General features: G+C 27.5%; 2 protein-coding genes across 2 annotated transcripts in view; one reads left to right on the top strand and one right to left on the bottom strand.

The window, feature by feature from the left end:
- LOC123298148 (doublesex- and mab-3-related transcription factor A2-like) overlaps nucleotides 1-3,250 on the top strand; it is a 36,552-nt gene extending 33,302 nt beyond the window's left edge. The window contains exon 2 of the mRNA XM_044880064.1: nucleotides 2,116-3,250. Within this exon, the coding sequence (XP_044735999.1) occupies nucleotides 2,116-2,912 (797 nt within the window). The 3' untranslated portion in view covers nucleotides 2,913-3,250. The remainder of the gene's footprint in view (nucleotides 1-2,115) is intronic.
- Nucleotides 3,251-9,973: 6,723 nt separating this feature from the next.
- LOC123297813 (transforming growth factor beta activator LRRC33-like) lies at nucleotides 9,974-17,155 on the bottom strand. The gene is made up of 5 exons (XM_044879604.1): nucleotides 16,705-17,155; nucleotides 16,065-16,569; nucleotides 15,147-15,326; nucleotides 10,774-11,447; nucleotides 9,974-10,392 (listed from the first exon to the last, which is right to left on the bottom strand). Exons 1-5 carry the CDS (start codon nucleotides 17,153-17,155, stop codon nucleotides 9,974-9,976), a joined length of 2,229 nt encoding a protein of 742 aa, XP_044735539.1.
- Nucleotides 17,156-19,727: the final 2,572 nt, after the last annotated feature.

The following is a 19,727-nucleotide window of genomic DNA, read 5'->3' as shown; positions in this document are numbered from 1 at the left end:
ATTTTTAATTTTTATGAGTCATACTTATTTTTTCTTACTTTTTAACATTTTGAGACACATTTAGAGGTACCTTATGTATAGTGTTAAGGACCTTATTATATACTCTGTGTCACAAAAAATGCACGGATTATATATAGTAATCCATGCACAGAATGTACACCAATTGTTTTTATACCATGTATATATGAAATATACATAGTATACTAAGTTTAGTCCCAACTTTGTAACGCTTAAAAATAATGATGCTAGGAAAAAAATTTTGTCACAGGTGTTCATAAAATCACCTAATTAGTCCATTTCCGGTTGTCCGTCCGTCCGTCCGTCCGTCTGTGGACACGATAACTCAAAAACGAAAAAAGATATCGAGCGGAAATTTTTACAGCATACTCAGGACGTAAAAAGTGAGGTCAAGTTCGTAAATGAGCATCATAGGTCAATTGGGTCTTGGGTCCGTAGGACCCATCTTGTAAACCGTTAGAGATAGAACCGTTAGAGATAGAAAAGTTTTAATGTAAAAAATGTTCCTTATCAAAAATTAAACAACTTTTGTTTAAACATTTTTTCGTAAACATCACTGTTTACCCGTGAGGGCGCCAATTAGGCGGAAATTTCATAATATGTACTATACTTGATTATCAGTTACATGTATGTGTCACATGTTTGTATGTGTAATGTGATAAAGAAATCAACACTGTCTATGTATGGTTTTTCAACAATTAACTCAATTGTTTGTTTTCACTTGTTTTTATTTATTTTTTCAAATATTAATTGCGGTACGAAAGATGGGAGGGAAAAATTCGTACTGAATGGTTGACATTTTGCGCCAAGACTCGATTCCTAAACAATCAAGGGACAGATATAGATATTCCCAAATGGAAATAATTATGGAAAAGTCTTTTCGACCTTCTACCTCCCGGACTATATATGTTACTTCTTCTTTTCTCTCTTGCTTGTAGATTTTAATTTTGTTAGTTTGTCTCTCAAATTCTTGAAAGTATCTTATTTAAAAACGTAAACAATATATTTCGGTAATATGATACAGCCGCTTTAAGATATTGAGTATCTACGACAAAAACATACCCTCCATTTTAATATATTATTGTTTGTTTAAAAAAAAAAAAGGAATGTTTTTTTTATTTTATTTTACATAATACGTATTGTAGTTTTTTTTCTTACATTTATTTATTGACTGTTGCTTATTTGTAATATTTGACACTATTGGTTGATCTTATAGAAAGTATTTACACTGTACTTAAAACTTATTTTTTATGTTTATAATTAACCGGTTTTGTTTCTTTATTTTATATTTTAAGAATAAATAGAATGTTTAAAATAAATGTTAATTAATTTTGATGAGGAAATCAATAAATTAATTATCATCCCCAGCTTTTTTTTTAATATGGTTATATTCCGAGAAAAAAGATTCTTTTTATATTTTTATCTTCGTTTATTCTGAAAAACTTACACTTATCTACCATTATTTACATTTAGTAATAACTTAAGTGACTATAAAGTTGCCTACAAAAATTAATTATAATTCATTATTTTAATAATTATACCGTTAATTAAGGACTAAGAATAAAGAAACTGAAATAATCTGTAATTAAATTGGTTATAATTCGAAAACAATTAACTTTAATTATGTAAAGTACCAAAAAATGTATTTTTTGTTAAATTTTGTATTTTTTTTAAATATGTTTTGTCCAATAATCCAAAAAAAAATATGTTTTGTCATTTCAAATAATAACATTTTCTAAAACCGTGAGATTTTTTTAAAAGTTTCCTGATAATTTTTTCGAAAGTGAATTGGAATATCAAAAAGCGGTAAAATCCTCCTTATAGCCGGAGATAAAATATAAAAGTTTTATTTTCTGAGGGCGCCTTTCAAACGATGATCAACTTAGGTTTTTTAGTTTTTAAATATCTTTTTTTTAGTAGATTCTGAATATTTTATTTCAATTTTTTTGGAGGCAATGAATCAGAATCTGCTACAGAAAATAGGTATTCCTCCACACTTTGTTTTTATTATGAAATCAATTAAAAAAAAAAATTAATTGGAAACTTTACAGATGTATGTTAAATAAAATCGTAATCAATTTTTTTCTATTGTTTCAGACAATAAACGTGCACGGATAAGTGTTGACGAATCCGGTGATGATAGTCAATCAGATCATGAAGATAAATCCAACATTTTAGAGCAAACTTCACCAAACAGTAGTAGACATATACAACGAACACCATCCCCAAGTGTACATCCACAAAGTTCACCCGAACATGATTTAGATGTAGAAGAAGAAAGTCAAGACAATGAGATTGAAATACCATTACCTGAAAATCTATCATTAAAAAAGAGTCCTTTAAATGAATCAACAAGTTCATCACCTCCCCCTCAACAGCAACAAACACCCACACCATTTATTTCCTATCAACATACATTAACACACTTTTCACATTTTCCACATGCATTTCAACAACATTCACATAATAATCCACAATCCAGATCTCCAATTGATATATTATTACGAGTGTTTCCTGGTCGACGGAGATCCGATGTAGAATCAATATTACAACGATGTAAAGGTGATGTATTGCAAGCAATGGAATTAATGGTATGTGGGGGTAGTACTCCATTAGAAGATCAGTCTTCATCTCCATCACCTTCTGCTTTCTCACCGTTAGCTCCAACATCACATTTCCAAAGGTATAGTCCACAACATGCTAGAAGATTTCTAGCAGCTCCTTATGCTGGTACTGGCTATTTGCCAACAGTTATCAGACCTCCTCATGAATATGGCATGCCACTTCATGCTGTGCATGAAATATATAGTGCCGCAAGCAATAATACCGATAAACCAACTGCATCTTCACCAGGATCTAATACTGGTTCTGATAAGACATCATACTCGGAGTGACTAACTTTAAATTGTTGGTAAAATAAAATTTAATAATTAGTTCAAGAGCCTACCGTAGTAAATCCTCCATATACACATCCGAGTCCAATTAATTATTAATTGTTTTTATTATCCGTAAAAAGGTACAAGCAAGTTATGAAAGTGAGCATTAAATTTGAAATAAAAATGCTCTCAACATTTCTTCCCCTTAACCCACAAGGGACGGTCTACAAACATATAAAAATAATTTTAAAAATGGAGGCTTAAGATCTACTGATTGAAAAGATTGAAATAATGTTACCTTTTTAACTAACTCCTTCAATAAACCAGTCATTTAAAAAAAACGATTCTGACCTCTCAAAAATGTTTTCGAAGGATTTTCGGGTGAAGTCAGTACTTCATAAAACCTTAAAAATCCAAAAAATTCAGGGTTGACTTCCCTCCTTCCAAAGCAATAAATAATTGTATATCCAAATTTTTTAAAGAGGAAAAAGAATAGTTAAATCAATTTAGTGAAAAAAAATCACTATGGGCAAAAATGGTTTTAAGAGAACGTAAAAATACTTGAAATTTTTATATATTTCCAATTTTCTTTGCTTGGAAGTTTTTTCTTCAAATCCTAAAATTATTGAGTTGCACAAAGTAAAGCTCTCTACAATTAATATATTATAACTTTACTTGAAGCGAGCTGAAAGCGCTTGCGGGAGACAGGAACGGGTGAAGAACTCTTCTGGATATAAATTTTTAGGGTAAAAATCCGGAAGCCACCTTTTTTGACGTTTTTATTATTTTATGAAGTACAAACACCCTCCTATATAATCCTCCGAAAAAAATTTCTGTTCTAAATTTTTGAGAAGTAGTTTTCGCAAGGGTTATTGACAAGGATTGATTTACTACGCTACCAGCTCTCCTACTAATACATTTATTTAAAATTTATCAATGATTTATTCAAGTTTTATTAAAGTGATGGATGATCCCGATTAAATTGAATCCTGTATAGTAATTTTCTTTGTATGAAGTGTTAAAGTAATTAAAATAAGGCTGTGTTTGAACATTTATAGTTTCGTTGTTATAAAAATTTAAATAGAACGTAAAGTAATGTTTGAGTGAAGATTATAATACTCACAACCGTTAAAAAATACCTTGTCTAATATACTCTAACTCTAAATAAATAAAGAGAGTACCTAGTTATTGTAAATATTCACTTATTATTAATGTAATTAAATTGGGCAAAAACAAATGAAAGGAGGACTCATTTCTAAATTTGTGGTGAATTCTTCTTTCTTATTTCAATTGTTTATTAATTATAGTGCAGTACCTAAACTTGGATTAAAATAAAATATACAGACATACTCTTTTTAATATAGACATCTTTTGAGCTAACGTGTTCGATTTTCTTCAGAACAAAAGGTTACGGATGTACGAGCATCAAGGCAATTTTCAATAAAAAAAACTTGATTTTTTTTATATGAAGTTGGTCTAACTCTAAATCAACAAAATTTTTGAGGGGAGAGAGTCCGGATTATTTAAATAAATAAATTACTTCAAAAGTAGGCATATTTAACATTGGTTTTATGATAAAATGGTAAATGGATTATATGTTTTCAAAAATTTCTCTCAAACTATTCGGTGGAAATTAAAAAAAACTATTTAAATTAAAATTTAAACCTTAATAAATTATTGAAAACAAAAAAAACCCGTTGTGCCTGCCTAATTAAGGTTGTATGAGAACAGTAGTGGGGACACAAATTTAAAAAAATTTATATTTTCAATTTTTATGGTTAATTATGTAATAATAATAGTATAAGACGAAAAATAAGAATAAAATTTTCGAAAACCAATCGATATTTCGAAAACCAAGGCAAATATCGAAAAAATTTTATTCTTATTTTTCGTTGAAATTCATGAAGTTAGAACAAAATTCATAATCAAAGTTGATATAAGGTACAAGTAATTTCAACCTTAAATCTAAAATTGCCTTGATGCTCGTACTACCTTAAGTTACAAAATTGAAGTAAAGTTTACTAAACGGTCTTTTCAATTTTTCAATTAATGAACATCGGAAAAAACCACACTTTTCTTCAAAAGACTGTATTTTCTGCGACTGGATTTTTCTCTGAAATTTATAGAAAATTTGACATTTTTTTTAAGTTTTAGCTACCTATTTATTTACCAAATTGAGAGAAATAATTTCGATAGAAATTACATTGTTTAAACAATCGGCGGGTATCTTTATTAATTAGGATTACGGCACTACATTTCTATAAAAATAACGAAAAATGTGATATATACTTCACAGTGGTTGCAACATAGACCGGGGTCCTAGAAGTAGGTAAAAATGATGGACTCAGTATTTTCTGGGTATCTATCATTTCTTACGCTTGTATGACCTCATCCTGATAGCATAATTTGTGCTAATAAAATTTTTACTTGACATATAAATAAATTTAATGTACTAATATAGAAAATAAAAATTAATGGAACTTAATACAGGTTGACATTTTTGTTTTGCACTTTTTTAGATTTTGATTTTTTAATTACGTATATAATGCAGAAGATATGCCAAAAATTGTGTACTAATTGTTTTAAATTAAAGGTATAATAGAAGTGAAATACAAACAATTTCTAAAGAAAATGAAAAATTGTTGTTGGTTAAGAGATGTTGGTTTTTCGGCATTTCGGCTTTGCGCATTTTCTTTTTTTCTTATTTTCCAAAACCGAACACCAATATCTATAGATTATATCGTGATGATGAAACAATTAGGTTGTTAAATAAAAAAATGTTTCAGTTCTTTTACATAAATATGTATTATTAAAAACCTACGAGAAAATTTGATTGGTAATCAACCAGGAATGCCAGAAGCGATAGAGAAAGGCAGTTCGAAGATTGTAAAATAAAGAATAGATTAAAAACTTTGAATATGCAACACTGGAATTGTTAGAGCTGTATAGATAGGGATAAACATTTAAAAGGAAAAACAGAGAAACGAAAATTGAGCTGAAGTTTTCATATCGAATTGAAGGCAAATTGGCAAACATTGGTTTAGATGAAGCGATCACTCGGTAAAAATTCGTTTAGAATCAGCATCCTGAATTTGATAGTAGTAGATCTGATAGATAGAGCATCAAATCGATAATCTATTTATTCTTTAAGATACTAGACGTTCCGATTCTAACCGAGCGATCAGTTAAACTAAATGTAACAAACAAGTAAATACATTGTTTCCTTGAAATACAATCACTAAAAATCTTTTAAATAAACCATTCCGTTTGTTTAAAAGTTAAAATAAAGAACAAACTTTAAAACAAATAAAACTTTAACGATTTTTTGTGATTATATTTTAACAAAGCCAGAATCTATATTGATAAAATGATGAAATATTGTGGCATTTATTATAAACATTTTCAAGAAACATATTATATGTAAGTGGAGTCAGATTGCACTCGTATACTAGCAAGCAATTATAAGACTTACGCATTAATAACTTCAGCCCAATTTCTCTTATCATTGTCAATCAACTTGGAGTTGTACGTCTCACCTGCGAGCTATTCCAGTCGTAAATTCAAAAATGAAAAATATTGTATGTAAATATGTAAAAAGTACGTTTCATTAAAAGCAAAAGTCTTTCTTCTATATTATTTTTATATAGTATGGCTATTGAAGGAATCAATCTTGAATTTCATTCTGATGCAAAACACTTTTGGGTGATACCACTTTTTCACAAGACTGGATTCAGCGAACCATCAGGGTTTTTATCAGAAGTACATGCAAAGTTTGTTCTTATGTATGCTACTATAATATGCGTACCGTTATTATAGTAGAACCATCTTTGAGGAAAAATGAAAAACAAAGGAAAGAGTATCCTGTTTGATGAGTAGAATCAGATAAAAATAATTTCCACCTAGACTGGGTCCAGAACATAAAAATTTGGGACCTTTTCTGCCCGGATATAATTTTATTGCAAATATCTCCGAAAATATGAAAGCTCTAAACAAAGCTATATTAATGTTGTTAATTTAAAGACCGTCAAATTCTCAATAAAAAAGATTTCTATCTAAACTTTCTTTTCTTTCAAAGAAGCCGAGTAAAACGCGATTGAATAGTTGATGTTGATTTAAATTTATAACAAAGCTTGTTTGAAGCTTGGATATTTATGGAGATATTTTCAAAAAAAGGTTTTTCTGGACAAAAAGATCCAAAATTATTATGTTCCAAACAGAATATGAAATAAATTGTTTAAAATGGCTGTATTATTAATGGTCTATGTATAATATGAAATATTTACTTAACAAATAAAATGTTTCAATAGATTGGACATATATTAATTGAATAACTCTAAAAATCATTTTAAAAAAAACTTATATTCCATGTGAAAGGGTCTAGCCGTATAAGCATATGAAAACTGCACTCGCGTCTGATGAAGGGCTCTTACCATATTTTTATTGATTTTCTTAGATAAAAAAACAATAAAAACAAGTTAAGAACCCTTCATCAGATGCGAGTGCAGTTTTCCTATGCTTATACGGCTAAACGCTTTATCAGCATAATAATTTATGAATAAAATATAATTAAAAATGTATAGGTAATTAATTGCAAATAACAAAGCGTATAAATATAAATTAAAAAATTAAACATTTGTACATTATTATTATAATTAAATAGTTGTGTAAGTAATTGTGAAAAAATTGTAAATAATAAATTAAAAAATAAATAATTATGTAGAGTTTTAACAATAATATGTGTTTTAATTAATATATAATCATTGAAGTTATTACAGGGTCAAGTTGTCTGTCTGCTATGATGTTAAAAATATTCAGAACTGAATTCGCAAATTAAGCGGAATGGGTGTACGGTTAAGATTGTTAATTTCGAAATTTTATATAAAAGTTGGCAAATTTTGAAAAGTTGTTTTTTGTTGAGATCCTGTTACGGATTAATTTTGCCGATTTTTATTAACATATTAGTTTTTCTCGATCTAACCCGTTCCAAAGTGGGTCTCCAAGTAGCAATAACCGGTGGTAATGCGAAAAAAATTAAAACTTTACGAATTATTATCGTTTTTTTTTGTTTTCATACTTTTAAGAGCGTAGACTTGTAGCCGGTGGAGTTTCAGTTTTTGAACTTCTATTTAAACATTTTATTTTTGCTATAAGTACTAATTACGAACTTTCATTTGATACCTAACACGCTATCAATAAATTTTACTTTGTTTTTAGTTCTTTAGAGGTCGCGATCAAGATATCGCTTTGAATGATATCACATTTGGCAAATAATGATAAGTAGTTTTGAAATTAGGAGGATGCATGTGGTTGAAAGTTTTTTCATCTTCATATAATTATATCTATTTTCGAAATATGAATTTTTCAACTTTTCAACGGTTTTTAAAAACCGTAAATAAAAAACATACTATACTATAATTTGCTCACTCACGGGTAAACTGTGATGTTTACCAAAAAATATTTCAAACAAAAGTTGGTTATTTATTTATAAGAAATATGTTTTACATTTAAACTTTTGTTCTATCTCTAACGGTTTAAAAAATGGGTACTATACGGACCCAAGACCTAATTGACCTACGTTACTCATTTACGAACTCGACCTCACTTTTTACATCCTCCGTTTTTCGTTTTTAAGTTATCGAGTTGGCAGACGGACGGACGGACGGAAATGGACTAATTAGGTGATTTTATGAACATCTATACGAAAATTTTGTGCGTAGCATCAATATTTTTAAGCGTTACAAACTTTGGGATAAACTTAGTATACCTTGGTATATTTCATATACATGGTATAACAATTAATAAAACTACATTGAAAAAACTGATTTACTAGTAAGTGCCTTTGTTCTAATTAGTAACTTCTGTTCTGTGTTCAAATATCACATTACCATTTGCTTGTATAATTACCGTGGTGCCGCAGGTAAGCGCTAGAAATAAAATATTAGATAATTCCTAAGAATATATTGCATAATTTTTTTTATTTAAGTAAATATTAAAATACATGAAAAAATTACATATTATGAAACAGTAAAGGGTAAGTAAATTTTCAATTTTAAACATTTATTTAGAGTTTTAGACCAAAATGTTAATTTTTGTGGATGTAAACATGATATAGAAACAGTATTCTTAACTTTAAAGCGGCAGTTGTACTTCTTCACCAAACCATTTGGTCAAAAGAACGAAAGGAAGGATTTTTTTAATGAAATTATCGATTGAACAAAGAAATTTGCAGGATTTGATTTACACTATGAATGGCATGAACAACCATAAAACTGAATAGAAGTTTATGGGTGTTTAGGATATGGAAATGTAATTGGACCTCTTATCTAATAAATAATAGTTTAAAAAAACAGAAACCACGCTTTTGAAACTAGCTAAATAATTTCTTTAAATTTAAAAAAATCATTTAATCGTAAAATAGCATTTCATTTATTGTAAATATTTTATGGACAGAAACCGGCTCAGTGGCTTTGCTAGTAAAGTCATCTTTAAACGTTTGGCTACTCACTGGGAGGTTACGGGTTCGAGTAAGGCGGTATGAACAATTATAATTAATGGGGCGGTAAAATTGATCACACTGTCGTCGCTTGTATAAGAACGAAGTAACCTGCTCCACACACATCATTAAAATTTTATTGTATATTGGATGTAGTTTAAAATAAAATATATAAAGATTAAAAAATAATGTGAGTGGCCTCTGTTATAGACAGATGCCTGAGGAGGTGAAGCCCCATTATTATTATTAGACCCAAATTGGTAAAAGAAAAGTCATTATAAAATATCTTAAAAAGCACCCCATGCTTTTTTTACGATAAAAGGATTTTTTTAAAGAAATTAAATTTAAAGGAATTATTTTCTACGTATTAGTTCAGCTAGTTAAAAAAAGCGAGTTTTATAGTTGTTTTTTTTAACTACTATTTATTTTATGTTTTTTAGTTTTTTAGACTATTATTAATTTATCAAAAATTTAGTATACATATATTGGGAGCGCAAATAAATGATTATAATTTCAGATATAGAAATCGTTAATCCAGAAAATCCAGAACAGGATAATCAAATAAACTTATTAAATTATTGTTTTGTCACCAGGCATTAATAGGTGACAAATCTGCATCTATATATATTCCATCAACTTCATGTTTCTTAATTACATCTTTTTTTTCAAATATTTCTAATTTATTCAAAAGCAACGATGTAGTATTGTCTAATTTTTGAAGACTTTCCTTTATTTCATCAGTTTTATTTGTAATAATTTTATTAATATTTTGTAATAAAGCTGAAAATAATGGTGGCATTGATTCATTATTATATTTAATACTATAATCATATTGAAATTGATTCAAGGATGAATCATTATTTAACAAAACAGACGATAAATGTTCCTGTTGATTAGTTAAATTAATCATATCTCGAAGATAATTCTCTTTATTTACATGAGTATTGATAACAACTGATTCTTCTGTTGTTGCTTGTATGAAATAATTTGTTGTATTATAATCTTCTGGTTCACAATTAATACCATCAATATTATAATTTAATTGATTTGAAAGTGAATTATTTTTGAAACTAATATTCATTTTACGTAATTCTATTATTACTTTAACTAATTTTTCACAAGTCCAAAACATATTTGTTAAACCAATTGTACGTAAATTAATTAATTTTACATTTAAATCAGTTAAATTTAAATTATTAAATGGATTTCCATCGATTAACAAAATTTGTAAATTATTTAAATTCATAAATTTATTTGAATCAAAGTAATTTAATTGATTATTTGATAAATCTAAAGTTTCTAAATTTATCAAACCTGAAAAACTTCCAAATTCAAACGATTTTAAATTATTATTGGCCAATAAAAGTGTTTTTAAATTAATTAAACCATAAAATGTATTTACAGGTACATCATTAATTGCATTATTATTTAAAAATAATTCAACCAAGTTAGATGAGTATTCAAACATATTTGATTGCAATATAATTGTATTGTTTGATAAATCTAATGCAATTAATGATGTTGTTAACGTTGTTGAATTTATGAATTCTATGTTGTTATTTGATAAATTTAAATATTTTAATTGTGTTAATGGCGATATATTCAATTCAGTGATTTTATTATGACTTAAATATAAATATTCCAAATTATTTAATGAAGAAAATATCTCTTTTGGTATTTTTGTAATCTCGTTTGAATTTAATACGAGACATTGTAAACACTCCGAAGCCGTTGCAAATGTATTTGAATGTAAATTTTGTACATGACCATTTGATATGTCTAATAAAATTAAAACAGGTGCCTTTGTAATATCGCTTAGAATACACTCTTCATGAGATTTGGCATCCAATTCACATTCGGTGTTTTTTTGCTCACAATCTTCCCAACGTCTGTAATGATACTCACAATCGTATTGATAAATTCGTTGTTTATTTCGTGTAATAAAAACTGATGATAACGATATAGGTTGTTCCACTTCATCGGATATGCGGACTACTTTATCTATTGAATCTCTGAATTTCTCGTATGTTAACGTCACCACGTTTTCATCACCAATAAATCTTGGACAATTTTTTTGGTTTAGCGTATATATTGTTGAAAATAAAATTATCAAGACAAACTGTACAATTTGACACCTGATCATCTGAAATAGGTATACGGTTTTAATTTATTAGCAATGAAATGGTATAACAGAAAAATTGTGCTCTTGGCGATAAATTATGGTTTACTAGATTGATACCCGCCCGCTTCACTGGCTTTAAAATTAAAAACCACCGCTTTATAGCCTCCACCCTTTCTTGATATACACAGTTTTCAATTTTGTTAAATGTAAAATAGTCATAGTTCATTGAGTATATCAGAATAGTTGGCCATGATTTGTTAAACATTTACTATTTTGAATTAAATTAAATTATTTATTTTTTTTAAATATTTCTTTATAAATTATAGTTCATGTGTTATTCTGATACATCAGCTATTTTGCTGTACAGTTTCATTAAAAACCATTCGCTAGTTTTAGCGTGAAACCGTAACAAACAAACAAGCATGCTTACTTTCACATTTATAATACATAGAGATAGGCAAGAGCTAGGGATTGGAATTAGTCGTAGAAACGAAACACTGAAGTTCGAAAATTTCATCAGTAAGGCGAACTTTTCTGCATCAACGTATTCAAATAAGTCAAAAAATTTGTAATAATTATGAGTGTAGACCAAAATAATGAAAAAATTTTATATGCGAATTTTGTCATGAAAATCGGTATATGGGTATAAAAAATTATTCTAAGCAACATTTTCTGATATATTTTTTCGATACCTCTAACCATTTCTAGTATCTTAAAAAATGTATTGCATAGCCCTGTATAACAGTGCAGAATTTCAAATCGATAATCCTATAAATAACGAAAATATGAGGGTGTCTTCATCTTAAATGTGAAACACTGTATAATAAATACCCACAAGACCGTATAACGAGCCTGAAACTATTTTAATTAGGAAAAATTCTACAAAAGGCGGTTTTTTCTGTGAATTTGTTAAGTGGCACGGCAATAATTGAGCATGCAAATTTATTTGTTATTCTAATATAATTTTATATTAAATACAAAAATCACTGATCAAATTGCAATTTTTTGAATAACTAACTAACACATGGGGATGCTGCTCTTTTTATTATTTAATTAAACCATCTCATTAAAATAACAAAAAATGCCTTTTGCTTACATTTAGGTAGACTAGAATCATAAAAATTATTAAATTTATTATTAACATAAGATTTAAACTTACCTTCTTAAGTGTAGTCAACAACAACTTTAGATTCCTTCACAAACTTACAAAAGCGACTGAACGAAATTATAAATCGATAACATGAGCGGATGTTTATGTATAGTGCAATTTATTATTTTTAACTTTTTAGCGTAGCATAAATAGGCGCATTTAAAAAGAAATGTAATTAATATACAAATTTTTTTTAACTTTTTTTAATGGAAGAAAGGGGGTTTGCTCAAAAAACATATAATTAAAAACTTTTAAATAAGAGTTTTGTGGAACATTCGGTTCAAGATGCTAATTTTGGCAAAATAATTCATGGAATTGCTAAATATTTAACCAACGTTTAGATCAAAACTATTCTAATTTCATTAATCAAAAACCAAACCAAACTTGCAAATAAAGCGGTCTAGGTGCGACACGAAAGGTCCACACTACTAACTTCCCAGTGGAAAGGATAAACAAATATAATGTTTTAATATTTAGAATTTTTTTTTTTTAATTTTTTTTTATTTTTCCGTGGACCCCCCAGTGGGGGTTCAAATATCGCCCCAGCATCCCCCAGAGGCTTCACCTCCTGCACCCCCCATGATGTTAAAACTATTTAAATGATAAGTGATAATAGTGACAATTATAAAATTTTTCATTCGGTACAAAAAACGGCTTGACCGATTTTGCTCATAACCTAATCAGGTCTAAGATACATAATTATGCGTTAAATGAAACTGTTCCCATGTCAATATCATCATTTGTTCTTGAGATATGCGAGCAGAAAATTGAATCCGAACATACATACATACATACATACATGTGCACACACGGACATCCTTTTAAAAACCATACTATTCGACTCTAAGGGCTTTGAAACGTGGAGATATGTCTAAATTTTCAATTTGCAAAATTGGACCCATTACAATAACTATCCCACTGGGAAGTTAATAAAACAAAATAAATTGCTTGTATTTTTCGTTGAACTTATTATAACTAACCGCATTTTCGAAATAATATTTTTGTATAATCAACTATCAAAAAACTTTGCAAAAAACACTAAATAGAGCAAAAATTTCAATGAATTTATCTGGATATTTTTTACGAATCTATGGATTTTAGCTTGTATAGACTTTAGCATCAGGTGAAAAACATCTTATAAACTCTTGCAAAATTTTCTGTCGACATTTCTTTCGGATATTACGTGCTACTCGACCCTTCACCATGTGTGATTTCCGATGAAATGTTTCCGGCCACGCTGTTACAATTTTTTATTAAGTAAACCCTCAAAATATACGAACGAATTTACTCTCAAGTTTGTAACGCTTATAAATATTGATGCTACGAACCAAATTTTGATTAGATGTTCATAAACTTACCTAATTAGTTCATACTCACAGTCCGTCTCTCCGCCTGCGTACACGACAACTCAAAAACGAAATAAGATATCAAGCTAAAATTTTTAAAGTGTGCTCAGGAAATAAAATTCAGGTCCAGTTCGTAAATGAGCAACATAGCACATTATATTTCCTCGTTTGTTAATATTACCAACTTTACGCTGAAAAATAATTGTTATCATTTACGGCCGATTTTCTAGATGTATATGCTGCTTCATGCTGTTCTTTTTTATAAGAACAATACAAAGAACTATTGTTGATAAGTTTTAGTTCTTACATTATGTGTTAATTGCTCTTTGATCCCTAAATGTATTATTATTTGTATTTATGTATGGGTTTTGGATTTCGAGCTTTCTTATTATCGAAATCCAGATGCATGTAACAAATATTAAATATTTTAGATGAAGACGCCCTTATATTTTCGTTGCTTATACGAATATCGATTTTGAAATTTTGCACAGTAATAGAAAGTGATGGTTCCCATTTTTTAATATTCTAAACCTAAATCAAAACTTTAAACTCAGTCTATTACAAATTGACAAATACTGCCGATTCTTAATATTTTGCCTACCATGGGAGATGGTTAGAGATATCGAAAAAAATTTTTAAAAAAAGATGCTTAGAATATTTTTTTTTACCCGTAATGAAAATCGGTATATGGATATAAAAAAAGTATTCTAAGCAACTTTTCTTGCAATTTTTTTCGATTTCTCTAACAGTCTTTGACACTAGACAAAAAATTAAGAATCGGCCCTATTTGACAATTTGTAGTAGGCTGAGTTTAAAGTAAGATTTTGGTTAAGTATCTTAAATAATGTGACACATCACCCTGTAAGACTGTGCAACATTTAAATCGATTTTCCTATAAATAACGAAAATATGAGAGTGTCTTCATCTTAAATGCGACGCATTGTATGTGATCAAAAGGTCCAGTTGTGTTTTCTCAGCACAACAATAATGAGTATTCAAAAAGCAAAATTATGAGTTATTATTTAAAATTTATTGTTCTTAGTACAATATTAATACAAGCGTTATTAAAAATATTATAACATAATACATAGTACGAATAAATAATTTCGCTTCCAATGCCTATTAATTTTCATCATTATACATAAGAGAAAAATCAGAATCGTAGTATTCTGTTGTAAAAGTTGGTGCTTCGATTAATGAATCAGCTTTAACATCATGTTTTATGTCATGCAATTCATCAATTTCCTCAAATTTATGTAAAAGTAACGATGTTGTACCCTCTAAATTTTTAAGACTGTTTTTTATGTAACCTGTTTCATTCCTAATAATATTTTCAATTTTTTGTAAAAATATTAAAAATAATGGTGGCATTGATACATTATTATATTCAATACTATTTTGAAATTGATTCAAAGAATTATCAATATCTGGTAAAATAACAGATTTAATATGTTCTAAATGTTTTGTGTTAGTCAAATCCGTAGAATTTCTAACACTTTGTACATTTTCGATTTTTAAACTTTTTTTGTTCACAACTGGTTGTATTGTTGTCGATTGTACGAATATTTTTTTTAAATAATTTTCAGTTTCATAGCCATCCGGAATACAATTAATACCATCAATATTATAATTTAATTGATTTGAAAGTGAATTATTTTTTAAACTAATATTCATTTTACGTAATTCTATTATTACTTTAACTAATTTTTCACAAGTCCAAAACATATTTGTTAAACCAATTGTACGTAAATTAATTAATTTTACATTTAAATCAGTTAAATTTAAATTATTAAATGGATTTCCATCGATTAACAAAATTTGTAAATTATTTAAATTCATAAATTTATTTGAATCAAAGTAATTTAATTGATTATTTGATAAATCTAGAGTTTCTAAATTTATCAAACCTGAAAAACTTCCAAATTCAAACGATTTTAAATTATTATTGGCCAATGAAAGTGTTTTTAAATTAATTAAACCATAAAATGTATTTACAGGTACATCATTAATTGCATTATTATTTAAAAATAATTGAATCAAGTTAGATAAGTATTCAAACATATTTGATTGCAATATAATTGTATTGTTTGATAAATCTAATTCAATTAATGATGTTGTTAACGTTGTTGAATTTATGAATTCTATGTTGTTATTTGATAAATTTAAATATTTTAACCCGATTAAATTTGATGTATCAAAATCATTGATTTTATTATAAGAAGCATATATTACAAATAATAGATTGGAATTTAGAATACAATTTGTCAATGATTTAATTTTGTTATGTGAGATATCTAATGTTTGTAAGTTTACAGCATTTGATAAATAAATTGATTCTAATTGATTATTTGCAATGTTTAAAAAATTTAATGGAATGGAGTTATTTTGGGTATAATTTAAATTAAATTGTAATAAAAAGTTATGTGAAATATCGACAAATTCAATACTGGCAAGAGCATTTTCATCTAGTTTCCCAATTAGATTGTAACTTAAATTCAATTTTTTTAAATTTAGATTTTCAAGTAATAAACTATCCCAACCTGTTAATTTATTTTGACTTAGATCTAAATATCGCAAATTAGATAAAGAAAAAAATGCTTTTTGTGATATTTTATTAATTTCATTTTCTTTTAATATTAGATCTTGTAAACAATCTGAAACTGTCACAAATGTATTTGGGTGTAAATTTTGTAAAGAACCATTTGATATATCTAAATATAATAAAACTGGTGTATCCTCAATTTGAATACAATTATTAAATCTAAATTTTTGTTCACATTCGTTGTTCCATTGTTCACAGTTGTCACTATAATAATTTCCGTTTACACATTCTCTGTGCCGATTAATAAGTCGTTTATTTCTTGTTATAAAAAATGATGATATTGATAGAGGTTGTTCGATATCATCATATATTCGGACTACTTTATTTGACGAATCTCTAAATTCATTGTATGTTAATGTCACCAATGGTTCATGGCGATTATATATTGGACAATTTTTATTTTTCTCATCTGTTGGTAATGAATCATAGTTCGGTTGAAATGTTGTTGTTTCAATGACTTGTGGTATGAATGGCGAACCCCATAATTGTGAATATATTGTCGGAAATGAAATTATCAAAATGCAATATACAATTTTAATTCTCGTCATCTAAAAATAAGAATTCAATATAGGACTTTCTCATAACGAAAAAATTTTAAAAAATTTATTGCGATGAAAAACCATACTATACTGGTCAGATTCACACCCTATTTATTATTTCATTTTCAGGTTCTACGATCAAAATAAAGGTGTTTTTCATAGGTTTACCTCACTTAAACTTCATGGTTTTTGAAATATTCTATATTTTCCGAAATTATAGTACCAAGCAATTTTAACGTATAATTTCTCAAAGCTTAGGTATATCAATTTTTCAAATCAAACGAAAATAACTTGTTTAACTTAATTAAAAACAACACATGGTTTATATCAACAGCAAATATAAATTGTAACTGTTAACTATCAAATACCATCATCTTTCCTTTAACTGTGTATGTTCCATAAGCGTACATTTAACATAAGCCCTGTATAGTATTTAAGTTAAACAAGTTATTATCGTTTAAAACTTGCAATTCTATGGGACTGTATATTCGTTGTGTGCGTAGTCATGGTAGAGACAATAAAATCGATGCCAGCGCTTCCAGTGAAAAATTTTGGCGTTAAAGGGGGCTGTTATTACTAATTTGCAGTTCTTTACATGTTAATGTTATAGAAATGTCAAATTAAAATTATTGTAAAACACGAATTAATTAAACTTAATGCATTAAAAATTGTGAAAATAAGAAATCAAATTGCACAAATATTATTTTTCAAATGTAAATTATCATAATTCTTTATTTAAATTTGTGAGACAATAATATTAAATTTTCAATGTAAGTCTTAAATGCAATCCATACAATTATATATGCATCCATACAATTCTATAATTAAAGTAGTGTATCGTTACCATGGAAACGAAACTCACGCACGGAGCGAATACATAGATTTGTATATTCAAAGTTAAATTTGGTTTAAAAAACTGATATAAGCTTTGAGAAATTATATGTTAAAATTGCTACTATAATTTCAGAAAATACAGAATATTTCAAAAATCACGAAGTTTAAATGAAGTAAACTTTCATGAAAAACACCTTTATTTTGGACGTAGAACCTGAAAAAGAAATAATTCAAATTTTCTCGAATTTCGAGAGTGATAACACCCAAAGCTGAGTGTATGTGAAATATTTATAGAATTGATTAATAAATGAACTTACCTTTTTAATTTTCGAGTTCTTTTAAGCAAAATTAACTAAAGAAGTCTTCAAAAATTTGCACACTATGACAATAAAAAGTGAAATCCAGTATCGAATGATTGAACGAATGTTTATATAGTATCATATTTTTATCTTACATATTAATCCAGCATGGACGGGCGCAGACATTTCCAATTCATTTCCATGTATTTTATAGGTAATTTATGAAAAGGTGTGATTTAAATTTTAGGTAGGAGGGAAGGGTTTAATGTTATTCATTGTTGCTGACTAAAGGGGAAGAGGGGGAGTTATATATTATAAATCTGATGCAAAATAAAAAAAAATTTTAAATATTATTAATAATTGAAATTAATAATCGTTTTTTCATTTTATTATGGTATAATTTCGAATTTCCAAATTCCTTTTACTAAAAATAAGTAAAACTTTTCCGAAAATTGACTTTCGAAATAATTCTCCTACATAATACTCCGGTGTTTTATATAAGGAATAAATTACTCTCCAAAATCCAAATTTTTCGTGTTGATAATAAAATTAATTTAATCAAATAAAGTTAATCAGAAATTTAATTGTTTATTTTAAAAAAATTGTACAAAAAAAAATCCTGGAAAACATAATTTGTATGGTACCGATACGCCAACCGATTCACCAAGTGTTTTTGAAATTAGAAAATTAGAAAACTTGATACAATTTTCAAAAATCAAGAAAATCTTTATAATTAATTAAAAATGTTGTATGAAATAGATTGTGTTAAATAAACATGGATATTTATAAAAAAATACGTTGATATGGCGCTCAAATCTTACACTTCATAAGAAGCATCGAACATATAAAATGCTATGCTAAGCGAATAATATGCTAAACACCAAGCGTAGCCCAAAGATACAATGCATCAATATAAGGGCTTAAATATCGATATTAAAACTGGTTACCATATAATCACACAAAAGAAAAGGGTAATTTATAATAGTGTTCAATTCACTATAATAACTCAGGATAAAACACTTATGATGTCTGTAGAGAACAAACCATAGACCTGATTGTCAGACTTATACCTGGTTAACAGATCTTAAAAGTAGAAAATTTTGATAGCCCTTCTCTTTGAAAGAGTAAAAATGAGTTATTATTATTCGAGAACAATGCGCAATCTTACACTAGTCTATTAATACAATAAGTAATATGAACATGCAGAAATTTTGATGATTAATTTAAGTTTATGCGTTTTAATTGAACTGTGATTCCAAAAAGTTACCATATTTTGAATATATTTCCATCTGCATTACTACATCAATCTAAGACCTTGTGTACCACTGTAGCTGCAATATAATATTATCTAAGAAGATCTTTTTCACAAGACAAACCATCCGTATTGTAAAAACAGAAAATAATCTTAAGCTTTCTCATTTGTGGAAAAATTATTTTCGTTCTCGAAA

Source organism: Chrysoperla carnea, chromosome 4, assembly GCF_905475395.1.
Source record: "Chrysoperla carnea chromosome 4, inChrCarn1.1, whole genome shotgun sequence".
Taxonomy (NCBI): domain Eukaryota; kingdom Metazoa; phylum Arthropoda; class Insecta; order Neuroptera; family Chrysopidae; genus Chrysoperla; species Chrysoperla carnea.
The sequence above is the reverse complement of the archived record's forward strand: the minus strand, read 5'-3'. Positions and strand labels throughout refer to the sequence as shown.

What these genes read in the sequence shown, in the direction of transcription:
- LOC123297813 (XM_044879604.1), bottom strand. Translation starts at nt 17,155, where the DNA reads ATGACGAGAATTAAAATTGTATATTGCATTTTGATAATTTCATTTCCG. An exon ending in ATTATATTGCAATCAAATAT is followed by an intron (nt 15,327 to 16,064) that starts GTTTGAATACTT and finishes AAATATTATTAG; the next exon opens with GAATGAAACAGGTTACATAA. An exon ending in GATTCTGATTTTTCTCTTAT is followed by an intron (nt 11,448 to 15,146) that starts GTATAATGATGA and finishes AAATTGTCCAAG; the next exon opens with ATTTATTGGTGATGAAAACG.